The 27,641-nt window shown below is 45.8% G+C and overlaps 1 protein-coding gene across 6 annotated transcripts in view; it reads left to right on the top strand.

Annotated features, from left to right (window-relative positions):
* PASD1 (PAS domain containing repressor 1) overlaps nucleotides 1-27,641 on the top strand; it is a 113,142-nt gene that overhangs the window by 55,817 nt on the left and 29,684 nt on the right. For 2 of the 6 annotated variants that reach the window (XM_055817810.1, XM_055817807.1), the window contains exons 1-3: nucleotides 399-1,153; nucleotides 24,937-25,028; nucleotides 26,526-26,582. In XM_055817810.1, the coding sequence (XP_055673785.1) occupies nucleotides 26,551-26,582 (32 nt within the window). In that variant the 5' untranslated portion in view covers nucleotides 399-1,153; nucleotides 24,937-25,028; nucleotides 26,526-26,550. Of the gene's footprint in view, nucleotides 1-396; nucleotides 1,154-24,936; nucleotides 25,029-26,525; nucleotides 26,583-26,884; nucleotides 26,981-27,641 lie in introns of those variants that run through there. The other 4 variants (XM_055817813.1, XM_055817812.1, XM_055817809.1 and 1 more) reach the window with 4 other exon arrangements.

Raw genomic sequence — 27,641 nt, 5'->3', positions numbered from 1 at the left:
GGTGCCCCAAGCCCCGCGGTCCCCCAGATCCCCCCCAGCTGTGGCACCAGCCAGTGCCCCCCACCCCCCCCCCGCCCCCAGCCCCACCGGGGGCACCTTGAGCAGAGAAACAGGAGGCTGCAGGCCTGTCTTGATGCCACCACAGCTCTTAGTGTCTTCCAGAGACAAGAGGAGAGTAAAGCAAAGCCCCAGCACTGAGCATCAACCGATGGCACGGGGGGGACAAGTGGTCCCTCACCCGCAGTGGGGCACGGCTGGTGTCGCAGGAAGGAGCAACCCACCGGCCCTGGGGAGGAGGGAAGGTAATGACAGTAGAGAAAGGGATGATGAAAATTAAAAAAAAAAAAAAAAAAAAAAGTCGTATGAGGAAGGAAGCAGCAAATGTTAAATCAGTGACTCATGGTATGGGATGACTCAAAGCGCAGCTCGTGTCGGGCATGGAATTGGTGCCGAGCGCCTGGCGGGGAGAGCAGCAAGGTGGTGGGATGGTGGGAACGGGCAGGGGCAGCCCGGGCGAGGGGGCAGCGGGCGGGCCGGGGCCGGTCCCAGTCCCAGTCCCGCCGGGCGGCCCGGCCCCAGCCCCGCTGCCCCACGCAGGGTGTCCGGCACAGCCCGGGGTGGGGTGGGGACGGCGGGTCCCGGCGGGTCCCGGCGGCCGGGGCGGCCCCGCGGGCCGCTGCCCGTGACCTACTTCCCACCGGCTCCTCCCGGCGGAGGGTACAGCCGCTCCCCGTGCCCCTGCCCGGGCTGCGGGCGCCGCGCCCGCCTTCTGCGCGCCTTCTGCGCGCCTTCTGCGCGCCGTCCGCGTCCGCGCGGCGTACGCGGGAGGGGGCCGATGCGGGCGGGTCGGCGGCGGCCGCGGCTGCCGGTGGCGGCGGGGAGGGGGGAGGAGCGCGCCTGTGCAGTGCCGGGAGGCCGGGCTCAGCCCGCCGCCGCGTTACACAACCGGCCGCCGCAGCAGGCGAGTTTCACAAGTCCCGCCGCTCGCCCGCCCGCAGCCAGCGCTCGCCGCCGGGCCTGCCCGCGCTCATGCCATGTCCGCGCCGGGCAGCGGGACCCTGCGGCGGGCGGTGACCCCGGTCGGCGGGGGGACACGGCGCCGGGGCTGGGCATGGCACTGAGAGCGGCTCCGGGACGCGCATCCTGCCGGACGGTACGTACGCCCCTGCGGCGGGCGGCGGGGTGCGGGAGGGGGTCCCCGCTCCCACCGGCGGGGCGGCCAGCGCTGACCCGGGGGGACGATGCAGGGCCGGGTGCGCGGTACCCGCCGCTCCGCCCTGCCCTCGTCCAGCACCGCCGGGACGGTCCCGATTAAGTTTTGGAGAGGAAAATGTACAGCCGCAACGGAAGGCGTCAGACTTTGCCCCCCCCCCCCCCAAAAAAAAAAAACAAAACAAAAAAAAAAAACCGAACCAAAACCCCCAAAACAACCAACCGACCCCCAAACCCACCCATGTAGCGGCGGGACGGGCAGGGGACCGCGGCGCAGGCTGCTCGCCGGGGCTGGCGCGGGGAGGGGGGGTCCCCAGCTCCCGGGCGGGGATGCCGGAGCGCGGCCGCATCCCCACGGCCGGGCACCGGCAGCCCCCGTTACCCGCCGGCTCGGGAACAGCCTCGGGACTGCACACAGCTGAGAGCCGCGGGGTGCTCGCGGAGGCGGGGGGGAACTTAATTCTGGGAGGCTGAAATGGGCCTGACGGCAGTTTTCTCGTTCTGCCCTGAAGTTCTGTCTTTCTGGGAATGCGTTTGTCAGAAAACACGGTGGGGACAAACCTCCAAGCAGAGCCTTGCACCTAAAGATAGCATCAAAAATCCAGGTTGAAAAGTTACTCCTCCCACCGGGGTTATCGTATCTTTTGATTTTACGGACTGCTTACATCGTAAGTGGCTAATTGTGAAGGCTTTGCAAGTCCCTCATAGGTTTCAGCTGTGGATTTGTGAATGGTAACTCCCAGCCTTGGTCCTTAATGGCAGAAATTGCAAACAGATTGCTCTGGGTGGCTCGTGCTGGAAGCCCAGGTCAGAGCTGAGCCCTGCGTGATTCATAACTGAGGTGTCATGTGCGCTTTAGGGAGCACTTGCCCTTTGTAAAATGCCACGGTCCCCAAAGGCAGGAGGCTGCTGAGCCATCTGCAGAGCAGGTCCCTCCTAAGTGGATTTAGGAAAAGCCCCTTTTTGGGGAGACAGCTGGCACCCAGGTGCTAGCTAGCACTGATCCCTGAGTGGAGTTGTCCTCTTCAGCAGGGGAGTAGCCCTGGAAATGATGCGCCTGAAATCAAAGCTGTTGAAATGTCCCACGCTTTACCCACCTGCGAGGGTGCAGCACCACCCAGGCGGGCAGGGTTATTTATTAGCCCGAGTTTATTTTGTTGTGTGCAGTGAAAGCAGCGTGCTGATTTAATTAAGGGGACGAGACGTTCTGGTATATAGATGGGAAAAGGGAGTCGCTTCATTTTTAGGCAGGGTGAAGGTGCTCCCCTGTCCTTGTTTTGCTGGATCGCTGCTTGCTAATCCCTAGCTCTGGAAATGGAACTTGCCTTACAGAGGCAGCTAGCTCTTAATGTTTTCGGTAACGCAGGCTTTCCAGTCCTCATAGGTCCTACGAATGTTGCTCGAAGCAGCAGATGATTTCAGGAGCATGCAGTGTGAACCCCTGGTGCTGAACGTACTGCAACGTCTGCTCTGTTGGTTGATAATTTGTGTAATTTTAATAAGCTTCCCGGGCTGCCATGCCTCACCGTAGTTCTCCAGTCAGAAAAATATATTTGGATTTTTGGTTTTCTAGAAACTGTATTGAAAAAAAAAAAAAAAGATCGTTTTCCTGTAATGTGCTAATCAGAGTAAACCAGCGTGTCAGCGATGCTTTGTGGAGGAACAGAGCACCCTGTGCACTGATGCACCGTAATGAGCACTCGGGGCTCTGTGGCTGACGAAGTTCTGACAAACGCAGCAAGCACTAATGAGGAGAGGAGGCTCAGGAGCTAAGCCAGAAGTGGACGTTTGTGCGGTAGGGAGGCATTGGTATCTCTCGGGCTAAGCGTGTTTACTACTGAATCTTTAGAATTTTTCTGGAAGATGTAACAGGAAAAATGCAAACGGCTTTTGGAGTGGTTGCTTACTGCTCATTTATTCAGTTCCTTCAGAGCTTAGAGATACATGATCTAGAGGAAAATGTAGAATTGGTTTGAAATTTTTTTGATAAACTGCAAACTTCAGTGAAATTTGGCAGTGAATGGTTCCTGGTTTTCAGCCACCCAGAGTGTGTATTAAATTTTTTTACCAGTTTAAGACACACATCAAGTACTCAAAATTAGCTCAGAGTTAAAGGTTAAAATTAGCAAACGAGTAGTTCATAATTAAAGTCTCATGGTGTTGGAAGCAGCAATGCATTTCAGAGATACTGATGTCAAATCCAACTCCTGATCGTTAGTGGTATCAAAAAATTAGTAGGATGGCTTTACAGTTTGGAGCTAGGGCTTATCTGTGCACAGAAGTGTTATTGTTTTGTACTAAATTACACAACCTCCCAAGATTCACATGTAAGGATACAAAGGTTTTAATGCCAACATAGCTCATCCCTTCAGGACTGGGGGAATAAGCTGTGTGCCTATACCAGAACAACTGAACCTAGGCTTGTACTGGAACAGTTATGGATTCTAGTGGAATAATATGGCTTTAACCAAAATAGTAAGATCTATAAAAAACCAAAATAGTATGGACCAATCTTTGCTGGTATTATTAAAATGATACGCTCTGTTGTCACTTCAGTTCCAAATCTCTGTTAAGGAGGTCAGGCAGGTACAAAAGCTGTATTTATTTGTTTTGCCCTGGATGATGCCCTTCTGTCAGGCCAAACTTTGCTCACCTAAGGCCACGCTCTGCTCGACGTGCTGCACGTTGTCCCGCTCCAGCGGTGACCCTGTGCCCGCAGGCACAGCCGCAGCCAGCGGGCTCGTGGGCCTCTGCTCTGCCATGCCTCCCTGTTCCGCTGCCCACACTGAGACTGTTTCTCTTTTTTCCTTCTTTCTCTGCTCCTTTTGGTGCATACAGGACTGTGTAGCACAGTGTGACTTCTCGCCCTGTGGCCTGTGTGCTGAACGACCAGTGCCCCTGTGCAGAAGCCCTGCAAAAGCCCCTTTCTTCTTGCTCCAGTCCCACCGGAGCCCAGGTTTAGGTGAGGTTGGGGGGTGGCGCGGCATCGGCAGGCGCTCTGCACGCAGCTGGGCTTGCTGGCTGCACATCTGCTCGGCCGCAGAAGCACCACGTTCAGTCAAACCACAGAGATGTGTGCAATGAATGAGAGACTTTGACCTACTTCATATTCCATTATTGGCTTTGGCCTTGTCTACATGGGGAGATTACACCAATTTAGTTTAAGTCTGTTTTTAAAGTGATTTGATTAACCTGATGTGACCTTATGTAAGGACGTTCTTATTTTGGTTCGAATGAGCTTATTTGGGTTCAACCAAAACCTGCACTTAGTCAATTTACACAGAACTGAAATTAGCCATGCCTACACTGAAAGGAGAACTCATGTCCCTAAATAATGACACAACTTTCTCATGAAAGCAGAACCTTCTTTAGAATCTGGAACAGAGTGTAATTACTAACAAATCTGCAGAAGACTGAAAGCTATTCATAGTGAAGTTGTTTTTTTTGTAAAAAAAAAAAAAAAACAACAAACCAACCCACAGCAAAAAACAAAGACAAGCAAAACTTAAATAGTGAGACAAATGAAGAAGTACCAGTAATCCAAGTCCTGGAATACTGAACGCGGTTGCACAGGGCTTGCACGGCTCACAACAAGGCTCTCCCATGGCACTGCAGCTACAGAAGAGGAGAAGCATTTGTGTCCTGTACGCAGAGTCCTTAGACAGTGAAAAAATAAAAAAAGGTGATGCAGGGAGCTATAGGCCTGCTGGTTTGAATGCATAGCGCACAGTGTCTCATGGCCTGTCTTGTAGGAAAGAATAATTAGACATGGAAATAATGAGGAAGCAGGCTAAATTACAACAAGATTTTATCAAAGATGGATTGTGCTAGACTAATCTAACATCTTTTTTTGTGTAACAGGTTATTTAGGTGGGGTAAGGCAGGAATGTAGTTTATCTGAAGCCAAGCATTTGATACCGTGCCCCACAGGACATTGCTGCTTCATAGGAAGATGGTGGTTCAATATGAGAATTGAAAGGTGGAAAAGAAGCTGGCTGAGGAAAAGGTGCGACAGTTGCATGCAAATAAAGTTGTCTGAATGGAGAGAGGCATTCAAAGAAAGTCATCAGGATGGAGAGAGATTAGTGCTGTTGCTCCCATGGGACCTGGCTTGCGCCTGTTGAAGGGAGCCGCTTTGACCTGTGGGCTCGGTCTGGGGGTGTGCCCAGGAGCTGTGCGGGATGACACCACCTCGGGAGGTATTGCCAATATGCAGGAGGATCAGATTATCATATGAAAGGAATTTAGATGACTTTGTTGATCGGAGTGATAGAAATAAAATGACATTTAATAATGCTGATTGCAAAGTCATGCAAAGTTTTAAGCGTGGAGACCAGTAACAAGAATTTCCAGTGTGAAACAGGAGCTCGTCAGCTGTCCGTGACAGAAGGGAGAGATGAGGATGCACTGGCTGGTCAGGAGATACAAGTGAGCAAGCAGTGAGCTATGACGTCCTTAGATATCAGAGGAAGAGAATATGAGGGATTCAGGGAAGTGTGATTTTTATCATTGTACAAATTGCCACGCAGAGTATCGGTACAAGAGCTTTCCGTTGCTCGTGGAGTAGCCCATTGGGATTTTGCATACCTCTAGACAGCCCAGTGAAGACAATGCTAAATTACAAAGCAGGCAGGCTAGAGATGTGGTTACACAAATGGACCGTCTGTTGTACCAAGCGAGGTTAAAAAGTGTAATTTGTTTCGCTCTGGCCAGTTGAACAAATGAAGGGACAGGTTACAGTAGGTCTTTTTATACATAGTTGGGACTAAATAGGAAGAAGGCAGAACAACTAAGTCAAAAGATAGCATCTGCACAAGATCAAATTGGCTAAGTTGGTCATGAATAAATTTGGCTGGGAAATTAGAAGAAAGCTTCTAGCTACCTAAGGACTGAAGTTGTGTAATAGTCTTTCAATTAGGGTAGTTTTGAGATAGATCTTGATAATCTTATGAAAGAGATTATACAATTAAATTAGGGAGTTCCTGGAGATAGGAAATTAAGTTTGCAGAGTTAGTCCTTTGGTCTTCAGTATAGTCTTATTTTTAATGTAAAGTTGAAAGGAGAATGGACTTGGTTTTGTTTGCACTATTAACTGCATGCATCAAGGCTTCTGCTGTTTTCTTGGCAGCCAAGGCAAGAATGAATTTTCCCTGTTGCTGCAGATTTGTATCTCTTTCCCCCCCATTTTGCCTTCCTCTCAAGCACTAGATGTTGAAAGTGTGCAGAGCAAAGTCTCCTTGTAGCATTAGACGGGCACAATTGCCTGTGGTTTTTTCTGGCATGCTCCCTGGTTTAACCTGTTCATAAGATTTGGGGCCAGAGAGGCATTTTTCCTTCAGGTTGTGTTGCCAGTAACCGTATTGTACTTTATGGTGTATTTTCTGGGATCTGTTGCTAGCATTGTTTAATGTGCCTGTACTGCCTGTCCTTGTATCCACACAAAGCAGTGATCTTCACCTGCCCTTTTCTGTGTCACAACACAGTTTAGTCTTTTCTGCTTCTCATGTGTATCATAAGTTTGTTGTATGGTATGAAGATGTGTTCTGTGGCTCCTGGTGCATCTCGGCAGGTTGAAGGGGTGTTGGGAAACAGCCATTAATAGTGTTGTTTTCTGAGACTGGAGTGTTTCCCTTTCTACCTGATATTCCTAAAACAAGTTGAAAAGCTGCACATAAAGTCAGCTCTGCTCTGTTGCTGATCAGAGTAAAATTCCGTAAAATGTGAGGGATAACCTCTAGAAGAAAGAATTGCTTGCTGATCATTAGTGATGGATTAGTAATTTTAAAAACACATTCAACTTTCCTATACCAAAATTGTATCTTGTGCATCTTATTACAAGAAAGAGAGAAGGAAAAAAAATGCAGAAAGCAAGCAGGCAGGCAAGAAGGAAAACAGCTTGACTTAGCCTGAAGCAGAGATCACCTACCTGCTAAGCTGCCTGTAAAGAGAAATTGAAATATGGAAAAATGACAGTGCAGATGAGGATAATACTGAGATGGCAGAAGAGGAAGTGTGTTAACCAAACTCCACGGAGCTGTTGAAGTGCATTGAATCATCCGACTGTGCCTTGCATTCTTAAGCAAACACAATTGTACAATTGATTAATTTGTCGACACTTCTTTAGTGCATAACACTATGGTAACCAAGAGACTTGCTAAACATTGTCACAGAGAACGCTGAAATATATCTTCTCTTTGGAAGGAGGGAGGGAGATGGAGCAAGACGTTGGAGCCCTAACTTTGGAGGACTGATACACAGACACAAACACACACGAGCGCACCCGTGAGCAGTTGGGAATGGCCTCCTGTTGGTGGTAGAAGATGACACAGGATGGTTTGCTGGCCATGTTCATGTACTGGATGTGATTGAAGAGGTGATGCTGGCTAACAACTGCCTTGAACACCAGTGCCACGTGACCTTTGCGGAAGCAGACAGACAACTGTGGCACCCTCCCGCTGGGTCACTAACACCCAGGGGTCCCGAGCAGGCAGGGAGAGCAAAGGGCTTGGTCTTCCCTGCACCACTGCTCCCGTGGCCTGGAGGGCTGTGCCACCCCGCACGTCACCCTCCGTCAGCTGCCGGGACCTCAGTCCTGCTGGGCTGCTTCTCCGGGACCTGTTACACGGAGCAGAAGTGTGTGGAGTCCTGCACCGAGTGCCCTAGGCTTGGCTGGTGGCGGTGCTGCAGGGGCAGCTGCCAGCCGCCCTGCTCTGCGCCCTGGCCCCCCACGATTAGTGTTCCCTCTCACCTCTGTGTTATCTATAAGTCAGTGTGAGGTGCTTTGTTGGGTGCCAGCTACAGGCAGATGGATTAATTGGCTGATGGATAAACACAAAGATATTTGTCGGTGTGTTTATTCTTGTTTACAAACTGCCCAATCTTAGGCAAGATATTCGAGTATGTAGCAATGGCAGGAATCATATCCATTAAAATGCTAATCACCTCTCTTGCTTCATCTGTTCAGCCCACAAACACATGCGTACGCACTTGCTTAAAAGAAATTACTAAGGTTTGTTTGTTCTCTCCTGGGCTCAGCCTACTTCTAATCTTGTTTTAACTCACAGCGCAGTGTGGTGCACTGCTTCACGACAATGAAGTTTTGACCATAAGCAACATACAAAGTAAGCCATTATTTGTAGAAATGAACGAACAATAGATGAGGTGATAATAGCTCCCGTTGCCATTAATTATTTTGCATAGATATGGCAGCATCATAGGAAGATTTTCAAGCAAATGCAGAGGCTTTGCCTGAAGGGGTTGAGACAAACCCCTGGCCCTGATGAAGGCAAAGGTTGAATTTCCATCAGCTTCTGTGCAGTGAGGACCTCTCTCAGAGTATCTGAAGAGAAAAATAAGTGTCCCTGGGAGTCAGCCCTTGGGTTTAGGCTGTTTAAGGCTCTGCTGTGCAAACTGCAAGTAACTTTATGTACAGAGGAGGATGCTGAGCGTTTGGTCCCCTGTTGGCTTGTCCCAGCAAACGCAGCAATTAGAGAGGCTGTAATAACTGGGGAAGGTCACACCCCTAGCTGAGGAAGTTTGACCATAAACCTGTTTGTCTTGTCTCTGAGTGCAATGTACACTGGCACGGTTTACAGTAAATTAAAAATGTTCACTCTGGTCAAGCTGTTTCCAATGCAATTTTATTAAGTGGTGTATTAAGCGTGTGTGTTAGTGAGTTGTGTGCGGCAAAAAGGCGGAACTTTGGTTGGCTCCGCTACTGATGTATATTTTAAAGATGAGTATCAACAGTTTGCTTTTTCTCTCAAATAGAATAATTGGAATGGTTTCGTTTTGGGGCAAGCTTTTAATGGAAGGGGCACAGTGGGAAGTATTAATAACATAAACTCTTTCTGCTAATCTTAACACCTACATTTCCTATTTAATCTTGCTTATTGAAAGAGCCCTGTCATTAGTGGAGACAATGTGTCAACTCAGAAAAAATGAGTTTATTTTCTTGCCGTGAGCTCTGGGGTTGGCCTCCCGTATGGCAGCAGTGATGTGGAGCTGTGTAATTGCAGAGGGAGTATACGTTGGTCCCTGGGTGCCAGTCCTGGGACAGACAATTCTCATTGCTCATTCTGCTGGAGCGTGGACTTCTATGCAGCTAAATCACTTTCTTATCTGGGGCATCTTCACATCTCTCGGGACTTGGCTCTTCAGCTGCAAGACCTCCTGGTATCTATGTCTCACCGGGCCCAGAGCAGAAGTCGGTTATTCGGGCAATTATTGCACAGCTCAGGAACTCTTGCTGAAAATATTGTTGTATGGGAAAATTGTCTTCAACTCTATTTTGCTGCTTTCTGGAAATAATTCAGAGTTTGGAAGGAGAGGTCCCCAAATAACATTGTTAAAATAGGAGAGTGTATACGATTCTGCAGTAGTGCTAGTATACTGTCTGGAAAGGGCAATGATCCATTGCTTCAAATGGGAGAAGAATAAAGGCAATGGACTAAAATTGCCACTAAACTATCTGGGAAGAAATGAGGCTGAAACACAACTTTGTCTTATCCAGGGCATGTGTTTCAAATCTGGAGCTGAATTCCTTATTTTGTTAAAAAGGTGACTAGTAGAGCTGTCAAGATCTGGAGTGTTAGGCTGATTAGTTTGTTGTTAGTAGGCTGTTGTGAATAGAGCAGAATCTCTGTTTCCACTTGAGATATGGAAAAAAGACTAAAACAAGGAAGAACAACTTCTGTGTTTTGATTATTTTTAAATTTTTTTGAGGAAAACATATGAATATTAAGAAGTGATCCAGCTGGAATAGCATCTTTCTTAAAAACTGCCCTTAGAGATAGTGTATTATATTAACATGAATTTGATTGCACGGTAAGTAAAATTTTATAAATATAAACCATCATCTTATTTCAAAAGCTGCAGTGCCAAGGAAACTATTCTGGGATTTTCTAATATAGTCCAGTTTGAATTGTTTGAATAAGAAGAGATATCAGTGAATAAATCAGATAATGAGCTGCTTTACATAGGAGGCATAATGCCTATTTATGATGTATCGAAGTCCTAAGAGAGATGAATTGTCAATTTAATCTTCTTTGGATTGTATTTGAAATCTACTTTTATGAGGTATTCCTGACTGTTCCAGAGATTACTGTTCAGACACTTATATAGACTTCATTTATATTTGATTTGTGGCTCTACAAGGTCCTCTGCAGGCAAATGTTCATTTTCTTCAGTTGTTTTTATTTGGTTCCTTGACCTTGTAGTAAAAATTTTAGTGATTATAGGTTTTGCCAAAAGTTTTCTTCTGACCTAGCTGCCCGTGTCAGAACTTGGGAAGCGCAGGTACTTCAGTGGACGCACCTTACCAGGAGGAGCAGCAGTACAGATCATCTCTTCTGTCATCAGCATCTTTGACACAACATTGCAGACCTTTGCAGTTGGCCTGAGAGGGATGAAGATCTCTCCCTTGCTCTATGCAGAAATGAAGGGTATGAGGTTTGGAGCCATTGCTTCTTTTCCTGCTTTTTTCTAAGTTCTTTGATAAGTTTCCTGTGGAAAAGAGGATTGCTGGATGAATTAAATCAGATTAAGTGAAAGTTAGAATTCTCTCTCTGTTTCTAGCGGTGCATTGGCGTTGACTGTGCATAAAGCAACTATTTTTTCTGCAAAAATGTGGAATTTATTTTTGTGTCTTTCCTGACACAATCGTCATGCTTTATTAGGGAATCATCTCAGTCAGCTTTACTAGCAGCTGATTTTCCTTCCAGCCTTGCAACACTTGCAGCAGTTTCAATCAAAGAGCCCTGATGGGGAAATGTTGCTGAAGGTTGACATGCAATGTCGGAGTCTGGCGAAGCAGGAATGCTGCTCTGCATAGAGAAAGCAAACATCTGTGAGATATTAAAAACTTCTGACAGGGACAGGAAGATAATTTTCCAGATAATTCTGCGTCATGCTTTGCTCTACCTTCTGTCTCCTGCCAGGCTTCCTAAGTCCTAGGTCATAAGGTTAGAGAAAATTGTGAGTTGGTTGTGTCATCCTTCACCTGTAGATACAGAACTTCCCAGTTGCAGTCCATCGCCACCAGACCCAGCTAGCCTGTCATCACCCTCCTATTAAGGATGGCTGTTTCTAACGCATTAACATTCATGTCAGGTCTAGATATGGATCAGCACAGGCTTAAATCATTGTCAGGAACAGATGTGAGATACCTAATCAGTTATTTCCTAAGGAAAATGAGTTTGATTGCATGAATAGTTGTAAATATTTCATTCAGCAATTCAGCTACTACAGCAATGGTAAACAAGCTTCTAAGGCTGAAGAGAAGCATTTTGTAGTACTGTACTTGATTTCTTATTCATTTAAACTTTAATGTAGAAAAAAACCAGCTTAGGTACATCAGATTACTTTTTGTGACAGCATTGATCATAACCAGGGGCTCACTTTGAAAAGAGCCAAACATGCTTAACCCTAATAAACACGACCAGCTCCATCCAGTTCACAACATGCAGCATTTTCCGCAGGATGAGCACGAAGCTGCAGGTTTTGCCACTGGGACAGGATCATGGCACAGGAATTAATTTTGGCCTCAGCAGGAAGATGACAACCTGAGCACCAAAACGTCTGTCCTCTGCCTCGGTTTTGCACCTACCCACCCGACGCCAAGCCCGGGTGGTGAGTGTGGTCCTTGGCTGGGAGCTGAGCCAGGACTAGGTGCTCCGTATCCCCGTCGTGCACTTGCCATGAGATAACTGCTGGCTCTTGGAAACGTTGGCTGTGCATAAGCAATAGTTAGAGGAATGGCTTTCCTTTCTTGTATGTTTTGCGCTTCTCACTGGTTGAGAACAAAACTAAGCTAAATTGGAATAAACTTTAATGTTTAATCAGGATGGGTGTAATACTAATTTCAGGGATGTAGGAATTTTACTGCTCATCTTTTGCAGAAAGGCTGATGAGAGGATGAAAAGGAAGGGGGAAGTTAGCTTTTTCTCTCTGCCTAATTGAATGTTTTCCCTGCTTGAGTTTTGGCTTAACTATTGTATGGTTTGCTTGTGATTTTTAGGAGGCATGCACAAAAGCCGTGCATGAAAGGAGGAGGTTGGGAGTGCAGATGATATTTGCCTCTTGAACACAGTGTGAAATTCTGAGGAAACTGGGACTGCCAGCTAAAGGTCATGGGCATTTTTAACTTCTGCTGCTGGCTTCATACTACTGCGTAGATGTTTGTCAGGGATCTTGCTGGCCTTGGTGGTATTACATAGTCAGATTATCACAGAAACAAGCTCCCTTTGTACCCGTTCGTTTTTTATGCATGTACATTACAGTATGGTTCTTTCCATCGACTGGTTTTAATGTGTATTTTCTTGGTCAGCCTAATTTTGTTGTGTTAAATACAGTATGGACATTGTTGGTATATAGGTTTATGGTTTTAGGTGCTTTGGTCAGGAAAGCCCCAGGTAATAAATCCGTGTTTATTCTAATTCTGGAAAGCACAAATCCCACTGTTTTCACCCAAGAGTTACATAGATGGCTCAGAAAAGAAGCATGTGTCATTGGACCTGGCTAAATGAAGGGCCAAGCTCTTCAGTGCTCTTTTGAGTCTGTCCCAGGTGAGCTGCGATCTCACACTGCAGCCCTTTCAGCTGCTCTGGTCTCTTACTTGAAAAGCAGGGCCCGCAGATATCTATAGGTACAGCCTGCTGGCCTCAGCCACACAGGCAGCACTGCTCAGAGGATGGCAGTAGCCATTGCTGCTGCTGTTAACTTAGTCAAGGAGAGTTATCCTTCGAGAGAGATGGACCCGTGTATTTAATTTACTGGTGTGTTGGAGTCTTGATTTTGACTCACACTAGGAGGATTCTTAGTACCGGGCCACTGCAGATAGGAAATAAAGCATATTTTAAAATGTTCTGCATGCTTGTGCAAGTGTAATCCTCAGACAGCATTTAGGTGTCCAGAAAAAAAAAAAAAGTCCTTAATTTCAGGGTTACCCATCCTGTGGGACATGACCAGTTCTGTGTCCTGCGTCCTTCCTCTGCTGTCAGCGAGAAATCCCTGCCGGTCCGCGCTGCAGTGGGTGACGAGGGACCGTGTGTTCTGCACCACTGGGCAGAGGGGCTAAAGAGACCACAGCCTCTTTGAGGGCATGGTAGCAGAAGTGTTGCTGTTTGATCCTTTCCCCCAAGCTTCTGTGTTTACTCAAATCTTTTCTTTGCATGAGTGTTATCTGGGAGGGACACATCTTTTCCGGTCTTAAATAGTTAAAAAAGAAAAGAAAAGAAAAACCAACCTCAAAGAGAATCCCCAAAGCAAGTGGACATTCAGTTGTGCTGAGTCACATTCTGTTATTGTGGCTGATTATCCAGCCAGCCATGCAAATAAACTGCAAGGGGAAAAAAAGTATGTGTGTGAATATCTCACCTACGACAGAATGAGGCCTTGGGTCTTTGTGCATAATATGTGTAACAATAACAACCTAGCATGAAAGTGTTACAGTGACTGACACATTTGCAGTCTAAAAAAGATAAGAAAGTAATAAGAGTGAGAGAGATCTGTGGATGTTTATCTTCTCTTTTCTTCTTTCTGAAGGAAAGTTTTGCTTTCTCATTATATTTCTGGTGCATATCAGCGGCACCATGCAGGATGATGAATATGATTGCAGTTAATTGTTTAAATATTCTTTTATTCCTGAAGCTTTCAAAACAAATAACTGTCTTTTGAGTAGCTGGTTGAGAACTGATGTGGGCAAGATAGTCTAAAAGAGAATATTGAATGTGAAGTTAAAAGTGCCTCGGAGAAGACAGAGAGAAGTAGCAGGGGGTGTGTTTTAAAGAAAGAAAGAAAAACCGGTTTTATTGTTAACAATACCAGTAACATAAGTGGCAGCAGTTCTTCTTGAAAAAAATTTGTAAGCTTCAGTAGTTCAAATCCATCCTTGGTATAACAGTGATGGAATTACACGGGGGTCAACATCTTTTCTGGTGTCTGAGTCTTGTAGTGTTACTTAATGCAAATACTATGTTGCTTGACTTTGTCCAAAATGCATTTGCTGACTATATTTATCATTTGTCTTCTCCATAGTAAACAAGAAGAGACATCTGTGGAGAAGGTCTGGTAGCCACAGAAAATATTTTGCATCATGGCGTCTAACTCATTATGAGCTATTCTCAGCTCAAAGAGCTGTTCTTTAGGACAGCTGAAACACGGATGTGTATTTGGTGTTTGGGACCCTTTGCAACTGTATTATGTACTTGTAGCGCAGGAAGTAAAACACTGGGTGGAAAAGTGCCACTTCAAGACAACTGTGAGTGATTTTGGGAATTCTGAGTAATGAGATGAGTTTTCTCAAAGTAATGTCGAAGTCTAGCCCTTAGTCACACACTTGAAGCAAGTGGGCTCAGACCTTATGAAAGGTGTTTACTTATTCAGCTTTAAGGCACAGGCCAAGAAATAACTTGATCGGATTAGCCAAGTTTGAATAGGAACAGCAGCAAATAGAATCAAATGAGTGTGAACAATGCTGCTGGGCTCTCTATTAGAAAAATATCTGCCAGCTGCCGTTGTAGAGTATAATCCTGCAAGATGCTGACGCCTCCGGTTCTCGTTGCCTGAGGGAGCTGGACCAGGGCACTTCAGGCGTGCGGCTCCCATTACTTACCTTAGTCAAACAATGGTTTTTCTCTGAAATCCTTTTCCCTGTTATATAAAGGCTGGTTCTTTTCTACCTCCTCTTCCTTGAAAGGCTCTTGACGCTTACAGGGACTGAGTGCGTGGCTGGTTATTCTCAGCTGCAAGATTACAGAGATGGCAGCGGTAAGGTCAGTGGGGCATGAACACAGCTCAGCTGGAGAGCAGATGTGAGCAGATCGTTTAAGGAAAGCAGCTGAAATTCTCAGAGCCAAATGGGGATAAGACAAATTTCGAAATGTAAGGGCTTTGTTTAAATTCCTTTTGACTTATGCGCACATTATACCTGGAATGCTTCGGAATTAAACACACCGAGAGGGTAAAGTTGTTTCTCATGCTTCAACTTGGGAGCATGAAGCCAAAGATGTAAAATGAGGTCAGTTAGCTCAGCTGCAGTGAATCCTTTGATATTCCTTTAATGGATAAGTAGATAAAACTCTAAGTAAGCTTGCATGGGAGACTTTGAATTTTAACTACTAAAGCTCTTTATAATTTTCTCACAGGTCCTTTTATGTAGATGGGACATGAGGAAGCAATTCCTTACCAAGAGGGTGGTCAAACACTGAACAGGCTTCCTAGAGTGGTGGTCGATGCCCCAAGCCTGTCAGTGTTTTGGATAATGTCCTTAATAACATGCTTTAACTTTTGGTCTGCCCTGAGGACAAGGTGATCGTCGTAGGTCCGTTCCAACTGAAATATTCTATTCTGTGGGGCAGTTGAACTGTTCGGACAGCTAGTGCTGTTCCACTTCTGCTGCAATGCCGCTGCAGGTCTCCTCAACCTGTTTTCTCATTTCTTCTGTCTCTGAACCTGAGGTGAGAGGTGGGCTGGCTCCAGGAAATTCATCGTTTGGGTAGTCTTTGGGTTTGAGATTTGGGCTGAAGTCAAGAAGTTGAACTCTGGTGCTGAATTCTCCTCTGGTATAGGGAGGCTTTCAGTCTGGTTCAGACCTATCTCTAATCCCTTTGTCGTAGTATTTCCTTTTTTCGAATAGCTTCCTTATGTATTGAGTTCCAGAAATTCCAGGCTGGTGATACACATGGGAAACAGATTGCAACAGAGAGCAGATTAAATTACTCAGGTTTAGGATTACTGTGGCAGAACATTTTTTTCTTGGTGTTGTTTGAAAAGGGAGAAGAATCTTCCTTTTTTTTTATTTATAAGGAGTTTGAGATCAAATGACTCTGAGCTGCCCTTTCGTTGGTCGGTCAGTGATCACTTGAAGAAAAAGTAACAAACTGTTTTTTTTTCTCCCCTCCTTCGTTTGAAAATCAGTTCCTACCAGTGCTGCGTATTTAAAGAAGTTCTAAGACTATAGTCTTACATGCTTCAGGAAGCTTATTTTAGGAGGGAAGACTTGACTGAATGCCAATAGACAGAGCTAATCATCAGGACATTTGGATTCACTTCTTAACTCTGCTGCGTGACCTTGGGTCAATGATTTAGGTCGAGCATTTCCAAAATATGCGTTATTTGTAGGTGCTTATGCTGGGTTTCAGTGTTACTGGAAATTAGGCTGTAACTGCATTTACTGTTTCAAATTCAGCTTCCCAAAACTGGGACACTGGTAAAAAGAGACAGAATTAAAATGTGTGCCCCTGTTTCCTCACTTGTACTACAAGGATGGATGACTGTTCATGGAGCGTGCTGAGGCTTCCCGATGTAAAAGCATTAAAGGAGAGAGAGGGTGGCAGCAAGCTGCTTGCAAAGCGTCAAAAAAGGAGACATTGTTCAGCAGGAATCAAAGGATGCTGAACAAGGTCCAGACTTCCAAGACTTCCCACTTTACCAGCCAAAGGGCTCCCCAGACCGTGCAGAGGACCAAGCGAATCTGAGGAAGCACAGAAGCGACAGAGCCAAGGCTGGCCGGCTGTCTGTAAGTGTCCAGCCCATCCAGCTGCTTTCCCGTGTGCTTCCCAGGAGGTACAGAGGAGCAGCTGAGTTGCTGTTTCTTGGAGGGGGGATCCAGGGATGTAGCGCTGAGTGTGGACGGGGCAGCGCAGCTGCAGCAAGTCGTGTGCTTCCAGGAGGCTCCGATTTGTGTCACATACGGTCAGTCTGTGCCTGCTGGAAAGGGGCAGACCTACCGTGCAGGTGTGGATCAACTATGCTAAACATATGGTCATGCAGTGGGAGAGTCCTGACAGTGTCGGGCTCCTTCTTCATTAAAGGACTAGGGAGCTGGAAGACTCTCCTTGCTTTCATGGATGATGAGAATGTGCATCACTGTCACGGGGGCATCCTGACTCCAAGATTGACTGTCGTTGCTATCGGACTTTGAAGTGAGCTGACACACATCTGTAGGGCAGTGGCCAGGGGAGTACTGTATATAGACAGAAGATGTTCAAGTTTGAGAGAAAATCCTCCAGCTCACAAATCGCTCCCACCATCTGCTGATCCTGCCATCTGTGAGCAGATGGACTTTGAAGCCGAGTCATGCACAGCGTTCTTCTCCTCACTGGAGCAGAGCACTTTGGAAGCATGGTCCTGGAGCCACCCAGGACCCACTGCTGACCCCGCTGAAAGCCCCTGCTTTCACAGTGCCAGGCAAGCAGCCCTTGAGCTTTGCATATATTTTTGCATTATGAGTTCAACCTCCAGCAGAAGCAAACATGAATCACAAGTGCTCATCTCCTCATCTGTACCATCCTCAGGCATCTGAAATGCATTTAATATGAGACTGAGAAGAAGAAACAAAGCAAAAAAAGTGTTGTTCCAGGAGAAAAAGAGAAGAGCTAAGGACATGAACTTACTATTGCCTCTTTCAATGAACTGGTAGTTGCTGGGGGTGTTCTCTTGCTGAGAAAACTAGAGGAGAAGGTAGTTAGTTTAATTAGCTAGCTGATTTTCTTTGTTGTCAAGTGATTACATTTATTCTGTGCACAGGGAAAGCACAAGGCTTAAAAGTAGGTACTTTAATGGCACGTAGACTTTACGTAGCTGTCTGCTTGGGATGAGTTTCACCCATAGAAGAGAAGAGGAATTACAAGAGGTATTTCAGGGTAACACATCCAAAAAGACAGCTTTGACATGTTTGTCCTAGTATCTGCATAGTTGCCAAAACAAAACCCGAAGCCGAAAAAGGACCCAGTGACCTCACTTAATGCCATAAATTCAGCTGATGCACGCCGTGTCCTCTCGGTGGGAGTAACGCACAGCACCTCCCAGGGAGAAGCTCTAGCTGGTGATCCCCGAGAAGAGAGCACGGGGCGTCAGGGTGCCCCGCACCCACGTTGTAGGCAGTTCTGCAGCAGGTGCAGAAGCTGACGCTGTCAAGTTAGCAGGGAGTGTTGGTTTCTTTTAAAAAAATGTTCCTAGCTGGTTTGCTCTGATCATGTTGGAACTGTGCTGAATGAAACCCTGAAATTAGCCAGCGTTTCAGCAGTGGGTTTATGATCAGATGCTGCCTGTGTTGTTGAAGCTGCAGATGCAATAGCTTTGGGAGGTTTTTTTAGCTTGTTAAGCCGCCCTTTTCATTGCTGAAATTTATTGGGTTAACCTTCCCACACACACCCCATCCTTTGTGATTTGCCAGAGAAGAGAATTTGGTAGAAAGTGGCCTGAGGCATGAAGAGAGGGAGCTCTGCTCACCTTCCCTTTGCATGCACCCAGCAGGAATGGTTACTTAATTTCCAACCTCAGGAGGTGAGCAGTGCAGGAGTCATCCTGAATGTCACGATGGCTTTCCTTGGTAGAAATTGCTCTTGTGGGGTTTTTTTGTTTGTTTTTTTGGTTTTTTTTTTTTTTTGCAAATGGCTCTGAAGTAAAATGTGTTTATTTATATGTGTGTTTATACACTCACCCCCACACACATGCATTTGCACCATCAGGATCAGCCATAAGCAGAAGCAGAGCTTTAAAGAGCACTCATATTTGCTGGAAATTGTGGAGAACGTTCTGTTCAAAAGGCTGCTGACTGTTAGATTTCAATATTGCTGCCTTCTCTTTAGCTGTATGTGCCTTTCCTGGAAATAGTCCCATGAAAACACACATCTTGGTTTCTGCTGAAGGATTAACTGTGGACAACTGCCTTTGCTCTCATCCTACACATGGGAAAACTGTTATTATTTGAGGATGATTTGGTTCTGTGTCTGCCTGAATCAGGTGCGTTAAAGAATTGTTTGTAGGTTAAATATCATCACTTCATACTACAAAACACATTTACCTTTCCTGCAGTAACTTAATGGCTACAAATGAATACAGGTATTTATCCAAGACTGCAGAGGAAGTATTATTTGCATATGTGTTTTTATCCTACCCTGCTTGTGCCAGTAGAAGTACAGTTTGGTACCGCTTAGGGCTGTGAATCAGCAGTTCTGCCTTTTGCCATGTTTTGAGAGTTTTAAGGGGCTATTGGACAAATTGATAGAATTAATTAAATGCATGCCCTTATTGATACAGAAACCCTACAGCCATTTTAAATAATACTCTACAATGTTGTATCTTTACCCTGCAAGGTTCTGTAATTTGCTGGAACAGAACAAACTTGGCCATCTATTTTCTCTAGGATCTGACAAAAATCCTAGAGAACAAAATGTTCCAGTAATCATCATTTCTTTTCAAGTATCTGTTAGTTTTTAATTCTTTCCCCCTTTCTTTTGTCAGAAAACAGCATATCCTGGTTTAAAGAAAAAACAATAACCAAGCCAAAACCCAAAAAAACCCAAGACACCACTTTTGTTCCTCTCAGTATCTTTCATTTCATTTCTGTGCTGAATCACAGTGTTCTGTTACAGCCTTTTTTATGGTGTAATTGTTTTGTATAATCCATTTTCTTTGGGCACCTCTTAGCTTCTGTCTGAAGCTGTTACCGCTATAATGAATGTAGTCATAAATCTGTCACAGGTAACAAGCTAAATTTAGAGCTCAATAAACCAGGGAAGAGTACGCTGTAGATAAGTGGGCGCATTGAGATGCAATAGTTACAGTAGTGGCACAAACAGTCCGCTTCGGGCAGATTAACAAAAGAGGACACAGAATATTTGGTTCCTTCAGCGATTCACCACTGTTACTCCTGTTCCAGTGAACAAAGATGTGTGAAGATACAGGTACAGTCATGGCGTGTCACCCTGCCTTGACACCCCAGAGTGAAGGTGTGTGTTAGCTGCAGGGATGAGTGTGCTGTGCTGGACCATTTCCCTTGGCCACCCTGCAGCAGAGACGTAGGGTGAGAGATCTATAGAAGATGGAGCTGCACAGCTCTACCACTGAACTGGGGGGAATCCCAGTTCCTCTGAAGAAGCGAAGGGTCTGGAACTGGAATTAGGAGCTGTCAAGCAGGACAGGACCTGGTGCCTCTGGACCTGGACCGAGGTGGTATGGAAGCCAACCATGTTGAAGACCCCCATCTGATCCCCACCAGCGTGATCCCTAAGGCAGTGTGTCCCTAACCAGAATTTGGCAGTCGTGCATGCCCCAGGCCTGGGCAAGCCAAGAGTTCCCACAATTAAGTGGCTGATAGATTGTCAGTACTGTGATCATTTTTTTTTTTTTTCTTTCGAGAAGAGGAAAGTGAAGAACATGGAGAAGAAAAAAGCAACAGGAAGATGAAGGCAGATGATAGAAGAAACAAGATGGAGAGAAACCACATTCAAGAAAGATCCAGTTCTCTGAATTGCAAACCAATGGATGTTAAGTAAGGGGGGATAAGCGAAAGAAGAGCAGGAGAGAGTGAAGGACAACAGAAGGCAAGACATGGCAAGGAAAGGAGAGGGTAAAACACAAGCAGAAAAAAAATTAAGCAAGTAGGTCAAGTAATGCAGAGATGCAACTCCTTTGCCACATCTGTTTTAGTCTTTGCATTTCCATGTCGTGCTTTCTCGCTGAGCTGTGAGGCAGCAGCGGCGAGGCAGTGCCCTGTGGGGTACCCGGGCAGAGGTAATGCTGTAGCCGTACAGAGCAGCTGCTGCTGCTATTGCCCGCTCGCTGTAGCCCAGAAATGTTTGTCCCAAAGGTGGGTATGTTTGCCATCGAGCCTGCTCAGTATGAGAGAAGGAGCTTTGCAGCAGAGGGCGGTGGGAGCCGCTGCTGTGGCTCTGCTCCATGCTCGGGGTGGCTGTGCAGGTGGCCGTGTGGCGGGCAGCACAGGACGGGCGGCAGGGCTTCGGTGCTCCGGCACATGAACGGAGGTGCTGAGCACTTCTGTGCTAAACAGCTGTAACGATGCAGTGGCACTGGTTGGTTTTCCAAATGTCATTTGCATTAGCATCTTGTAATTGAATCAGTAGCGCTTTACTGAAGAGGTTAAATTCTGCCTTTTAAAAATTAAATCATCTGTTTAGCTGTCAGCCACAGTCATGCCCTCCTGTTTCCTCGAGAAGAATGAAACATTGGCATATTGGTATATAAGTCGCATGGCTGGAGGATGCATTAGCTCTCTTATTTATGACTGCATTGTGCCACAAAGTGCTGCCTCTTGTAATTGGGGGCTCTCTGATGAATGCATTGCATGTAAAATCTGTGGAATTATTAGCACAGCACATTTCCATAATTAAAATATTTCCTACAGTATAGTTTTGAAGACTCTCTAACTGCTGTATGTTACTCAAATGCAAAATCTTATGGAAATTTAAATATGAGCACAACAAAGTTTTGATGCATAGATAATATTTTTAGTTAGACCAGTTGATATATTTAGGAAAAGCAATCAAATTAGATGGGTTCAGGGACCCTTTTTAGGTGACTGATGAAAGCTTTGTTTGTTGCTGATCACAAAGAAATGTGCAGCGTTACCTTCAAAGAGTGATCTTTGCCTTGCCATCAGTGACATAACCAAATAATTAAAATTAAAGCTATAATGATGCATTCATAGGAACCGTTGATTTCAGGGGATAGCCGTTACTAATGTGATGTTCCATTAAGAGTTGTCCAAAGGTAATGTTAATATTTTGATGACTTGCAGCAAAATTGTGAAAAGTTTGCACAGTTTTAGATAGCTCCTGAGGTCAGACAGTTCTGCAAAACAAAGAATTTTTAAAAAATGCCCTCTCCCATTCTTTCTTCAGTAAAAAATGTGCCAGAATATTGCAGATGACATGGAATAGTGCTTTAACTATTAGCTGTGTGTCTGAGAAGTCCATTTGTCTTGTTAAGGCTGTCATACTACATTACCCTTTCTGTAAACCTAGGAACAACTTCAAATGCTGTGATATTTGAAAAGTCTAAAATAAAATTTGCCCTTGAAATGCTGTGAGTGTTTTTTGAGACTCCCTGTACAAGGGAAGAAAAAATCTTTTCCCTTTACAGAGGGTATTAAGCAATGATGGATGTGCATTTCTTTGTGAGAAAGCTGATATTGCCTGCTGTAGGTGGGCTGAAAAACAAAGCTAGCAGCACTGACAAGTGTCCTCTCTCTTTACCTGCCCATAGAGTTTAGGATTCCTTCTCTCCAAGTGTTGCAGGAGAGGATTTTCAGGAGGCAATAAATAAATTTTGATCCCCCTGGTTAATACAGTTAAGGTCAAAGAGGTTCTATCTGGAGCTATTTAAAATACTCTTAACATGCAGACATACTGCTGTCAGTAGTGCTAAGTGCCTTATCTTGCTGAGGAGTGTATACAACCCTTATGAAACTATTCTTAAGTATTCTGGTTACTATCTTTAGCTCTGGCTCATAACAAGACAAAAAGCACTTAGCTAAATGTAGTCCTGAAGTGCTTAATCCAGTTAAGAATATTTTGTCCTTAGGTGTCTTCTACTAAGACTTCTTGTAGCTCGCCGTACTGCTGCATCATGCAAAAAGCCTTATCTGTGTATTTGGGCCTCTGAATTCTTTTATGGCCGTTTATTCTGTTAGAGCCTCGAAGTCTGGTGTAGGCTGAGGACATCTCTCACGTTCTTTAGGGGTGTCCTCTTGGGACAGACCGGGGAAGCCTCATTCCTCTGCCCCTGGCAGCTTACATCAGCCGTACTGCTGCGGAATGGGATACCTGCTGCTAGAGACTGGAGAATCCAGGCTTCGTTTCCCAATTTAGACTTGGTGAGCATTAGCTGGGCTGCTGTCTCTAGCCGTGACCCAACAGCTTCTCTCAACCTACAGCTGTTCAGGCTGGCTGGGAGGGCAGCCACACGGACAAGGCAGAAAACCTGTCAGGCTTCCTGGAAGTTTCCAGTTGTCAAACAACCTGTGGGCAAGGCGCTGTGAAGGTTTCTGCATAAGGCTTTGCGCTCAAAGCTGAGGGAAAATCCTTCTGTTTGTTTTTGGGTGGGTTTTTTTTTTTCATACTTAAGCCTGTATACAAAAAATGGTTCCTGAAAAATTGTGGTAAATCTGTTTTGTGTATTCACATGCATTCTTTATAATTTAACCCATCACTTAAAAAAAAAAAAAATATCTTTATACCAACTCCGAAATTTTATATCTCTTTGTATCAATCTCCGAAATGATTACAAGTTAGCAAAACTTCTGTATGGGTCATTCTTCTAGGGGAAAAACAACTGTATGATTTTGATAAAACAGCACTGACTGCTGAGCAGCAGTGACCAAGATAAGCACCTCGGTTCTGTGATAGCTCAATAGGGTAACAAATAAGATCACATGCTCCTTTTGAACCAGGATAATAGCTTGTAACTTGACTAGCATATGACGACTGTGAGAACAGAAGCATAGCAGGTCCACCATGTTTAAACTTGCTGCGCACGTGTTGTTTTCAGTTGCAGCTTTGCTGAGGGTATTGGGGGTTGCGTGAGATTTTCCCTGGAAGGTCATGTTCCAAACTGAAAATGATCCCTTCATCCCAACTGCACTTTTTACCTGGTTCACTTACCACTGAAACACAGGAGGTGTTTTAGATGTTCCTCTTGTACTTCTGTGGCAGGAGGTCTTGCAGGTAGCATCTCTATTACTGTTCATGATGACTGTATCACACTTTCTTTGAGCCGATTTTTTTGAGCAAGTGGACTGACATAATTTCATTTAGCTGCAATGAGCAGGAATTTGGCCTGTTGTCTCGTGTTGCTCACATAATCCTCCCCTGCAGAGCACTCGCACTGTATCAGTGGCTGGGATCTGTGTTGCTTGTGGTGCTTAGCAGCAGCCCCTACCCTGTCCCAGCTACCCTTTCCAACATGCATGCCTGATGGGGGTCTCGTGCAGTGGTTCTTCAGCCACCTTCTTGTGTTTCCTTCCCTTAGAGGTGTTTTCATGAGCTGGAGAAATGAACTCTTGCCAGTCCTTTAGATGGCAAAACTGTGGGGCTGTGTTTGCTCGTTCACCGAGGTTACAAATGTGGAACCCCTGGTAGTGGCCACGAGCTTTTTGCAGTCTCTTGAGCTAATGTTGGAACTCGTGGTAACAGGAGAAACAGCCATGAACCTGGGCTCAAGGTGGGAAGGTGACTTCAAGGGCATTAAAAGCTTGGTAGATTTGGAAGCCCAGCACTTGGCTATTGTTGAAGATATTACTGTCAGTCATGCACAGTCCGGTTGCATCAGGGTCCTTCCTGGGAGTGAGACTCGTCTGAAGCCAAGTGAGTTTCAACAGCGATGGTTTCAGAGAGATTAGCACGGTGGTGTAGGTGTAGTCAGGAGTTCAGGGTGTTCGTTAGTCACCATTTCAGCTGCACACAGAAAGGAGAGGTGTGTGTCCCGTCAGTAGCAAAGCTGAATGGGAGGCTTGAAATCCATCCACAGGTGGGTGGTTGTGGCTTGCGCTGGCTCTAGCTGATCGTGTTCATCTCAAAGGAGGTTTTTGGTTGCAGGATGGGATAGGTGAAGTATGGGTCATACTCGCTGGTTTTCATAGCACGCATGCCAGGTAAACTGTCATACTTTGGAAGGACTCTGGAGTGGCCCCAAGGTAGGAGGGCCATTCCTCCAGCTGGCTGGGCCACAAGGCTTTTTGGACATGAGTGGTCAAGGTGGCTTCCCAGCTGCTTCTGTGGCTGCAGGTGGTGCCGACGGAGCCAAGAGCCCTGGAACGTGGTTCGGCTTCTGTTCCCAGAGGCTTTGCTGAGCTTTCACCAGTTATACTTAAGCATATTTCTACTTTATGGTGGTAGACTTTTTCAGCTTGAAGTGATTGCTGCTCTCTAGGCTAAGTCTTGCCTGCAACTGTGTCTTAACTGGATTTGCTTTTCCTTCCAGGATTAATTTTTCTCTGTCTATATTTACATGGTGATAAGAAGTGCTAATCCCACTCCGTCAGTCTGGACTGATGAATCTGAGGAATAGAACAGGTAATTTCTAATTTGGCTTGTAGCTTTCAGTGACTCAAGCAGTGAGAACCACTCCCCCCCCCCCCCCCCCCCCCCATGAAGTGCATTCATATTTTGGGACAAAAGAAATCATACAGTTTCTTCTACTCAGGTCATCTGCAGGGAGGGAGACCCTTGTCCCGGAGCAGGAAAGGAAGGGTAAATTTTTGTAGCTTTTACCATGAGCAGCATCTTTGACTTCCTCTTGGTTGTGGGTGGTTTTATTTTGTGTTACTTTTACAGCCACCAAGTTGAGCTTGGAGTAGTCTCAAAGCAGGGAAAAACATTTGGATATACCCCCTGAAAAATGCCCCTTGGGTGCAGGGTGGGGTGGGAGGGTTTTGCCAGTGAAAGTGCTCGCTAGAGGTGGAGGCAGGTTGGTGCTGATGCTGGGGACGGGTGCAGTTACCTCTTTGTTCCTGAGTGGGATGCAACCCAGCAGAGCTGACCCAAGTGAGGCGGTGTGGAATGATGGTAGCTGGCTTGCCTGCACCTGCCTGGCTCCCTGTCCCTCGGGCTTAGCCCTCTGAGTCACAGAAGGCAAGTCACCAGTGAAGGAGTTACCCTCGTGCTGAAGTTTCCATCATTTCAGAGCCTGAGTGTACCGTGTCCTTACTGGGAGTTGTTGCCAACGGCTCTCCTTACCTGTGCTGCAGGAACAGTTGAGGTAAAGACAGCAGCCCACGATGACTGTTCTGTTGCAGGAAGGTGTAGAATTCCAGGAACCCTGGTCACATTCCCCTTTTTTTTTCCCTGGTTACTGCCAGGTGAGGGAGTTTTAACTTGAAGTCTCTTGGATATGACCCCCCATGGCAGGACGCAGCTCGGATGATGTGAGCCCACCAGTGCAAGCAGCAGTCATTGGCTGCAGGATGCTTTGGATAAACCTGTCTGTCGTATCATCTCTTAGATGTCCTGATAGTACCCTGCTGTTGCCTAATACTAATCCTTTGGGGGATTAGCACAGTTTCCTTCTTCCTTCTATGCCCTTCCACTGGGAAAGAAATCTCAGATGCTTTTCAAGCATTGCAATACTTGAAATCAACCAGCAGCCTATTTAATTGCCCAAAACAGAACCAGGTGCAGTGCTGCCTGGTACAGGCATCTGAGTCAAATCGGCCCTCACGTTTGCAGGGGAGATGCTGATTCCTGTGCAGAGTTCAGTGCTTCAGCAGGGTTCGCCAGGCTGTGGCAGAGGGGAGTGCAGAGGCAGGTTGAGGGGCTGCTGGTTCTTAGCTCTTCCACTCTGAAGTTGCACCTATTGTAGCTCTGTGTTTGGGTCTACAGCAACGGTTTCACTTCTCAAGCCTCAGCAGCTGATGGAACAAGCGAAATACTATGTAACAAGAGTGGAGTTTGGAAAAGGGAAGGTTGAAACATCCAGGAGATCAGAAAGTACAGACCAGTTAGCTCCATTCTGACATCCTCAAGGAAATCAGGGAATATGTCTCAGTAAGTACTCCTCTCTTTTCCTTCCAGAGCCCTGTGTCGTGTAAACGAACTGATGGATGAAGATGAGAAGGACAGGGCAAAGAGGTATGAAGGGATGCACAGAGCACTGAGAGTAAAAGCGTTCCTGGGGGAGAATTGTAAATGCTGTGCTGTCCAGTGCTTGAAAAAGTACTTGGGACTACTGCTGTCTGAGGCAAAACCCCCGTGCAATTTACAGGCTGTGTATAGTGGACCACAAACAGTGTAATTAAGCCACCATTTTCAAGCTTCTCGTAGTGTGTTTGACCACCCCTACGATGGGTTAATCAGCTGAGTGGTCCTTAAATGACTTTGTTGTGCCGTCAGAATCTTATGTTATCCCATGGCTATTTATTATCTTGATGCAGGACTCCCGACCTGTGATTTTATTGGCATCATGCAGTGCTGCCCACCTCTGGTAGAGTTCCCCATGAAACTTAGAGAGCAGTCCTGCTTTAGCACAGGTATGGGTTAGTCTCCCTTCAGAGAAGCGTTTGGCTCAGTTCTAATGAGTCATCGTACAGGAGTGCCAAACCAGAGATGGCTGTGAACGTAGATGCTGGATCTGAGAACCTCCAAATGCCAATCTGGATATGAATGGAAATGCTTTCTGCATACCGCGCTCGGTCTAGATCACCGGAAGCATGTATCGTCATGAATACGCTTGTAAAGAAAATTAATTACTGCTGGAAGAGGTTGTATGAAAATAGGGTTATCTCAGATATGAGCATTGGAAAGAACAATTTGGAAGAACCTGAATGGATTTGCTTTCTCCTTTATTATTTTTAATGGAGGGGAAAACCCTAATAAAACATTCTTAAATTGTATTAATGCAAGCTGGAAACTAACCTGTGGTTTCTGCAGTCAGACTCTTTAACATTGCCGGTTTCATAGATCATGGCAGAAGATTTTCAAAACAGATACAAGAGCATGTGCTTGACTTTATTCTGCAGTCAAGTTGTCTCTAAACAGTATTGTCTCTTGAAAAGCTCCTTTTGCAAGTACAAATCAGGGAATAAGGAATCTTTTGCATTTTGACCTTTATGTGTGTGTGGTGTGTGTGCACTAACTGCAAAACAAAACTACATAAAAATGAGATGGGCAAAATGTGAGCATGTAGATGCC

This window comes from Falco peregrinus, chromosome 13, assembly GCF_023634155.1.
Source record: "Falco peregrinus isolate bFalPer1 chromosome 13, bFalPer1.pri, whole genome shotgun sequence".
NCBI classification, from domain to species: domain Eukaryota; kingdom Metazoa; phylum Chordata; class Aves; order Falconiformes; family Falconidae; genus Falco; species Falco peregrinus.
This window is presented reverse-complemented; position numbering and strand designations above follow the sequence as displayed.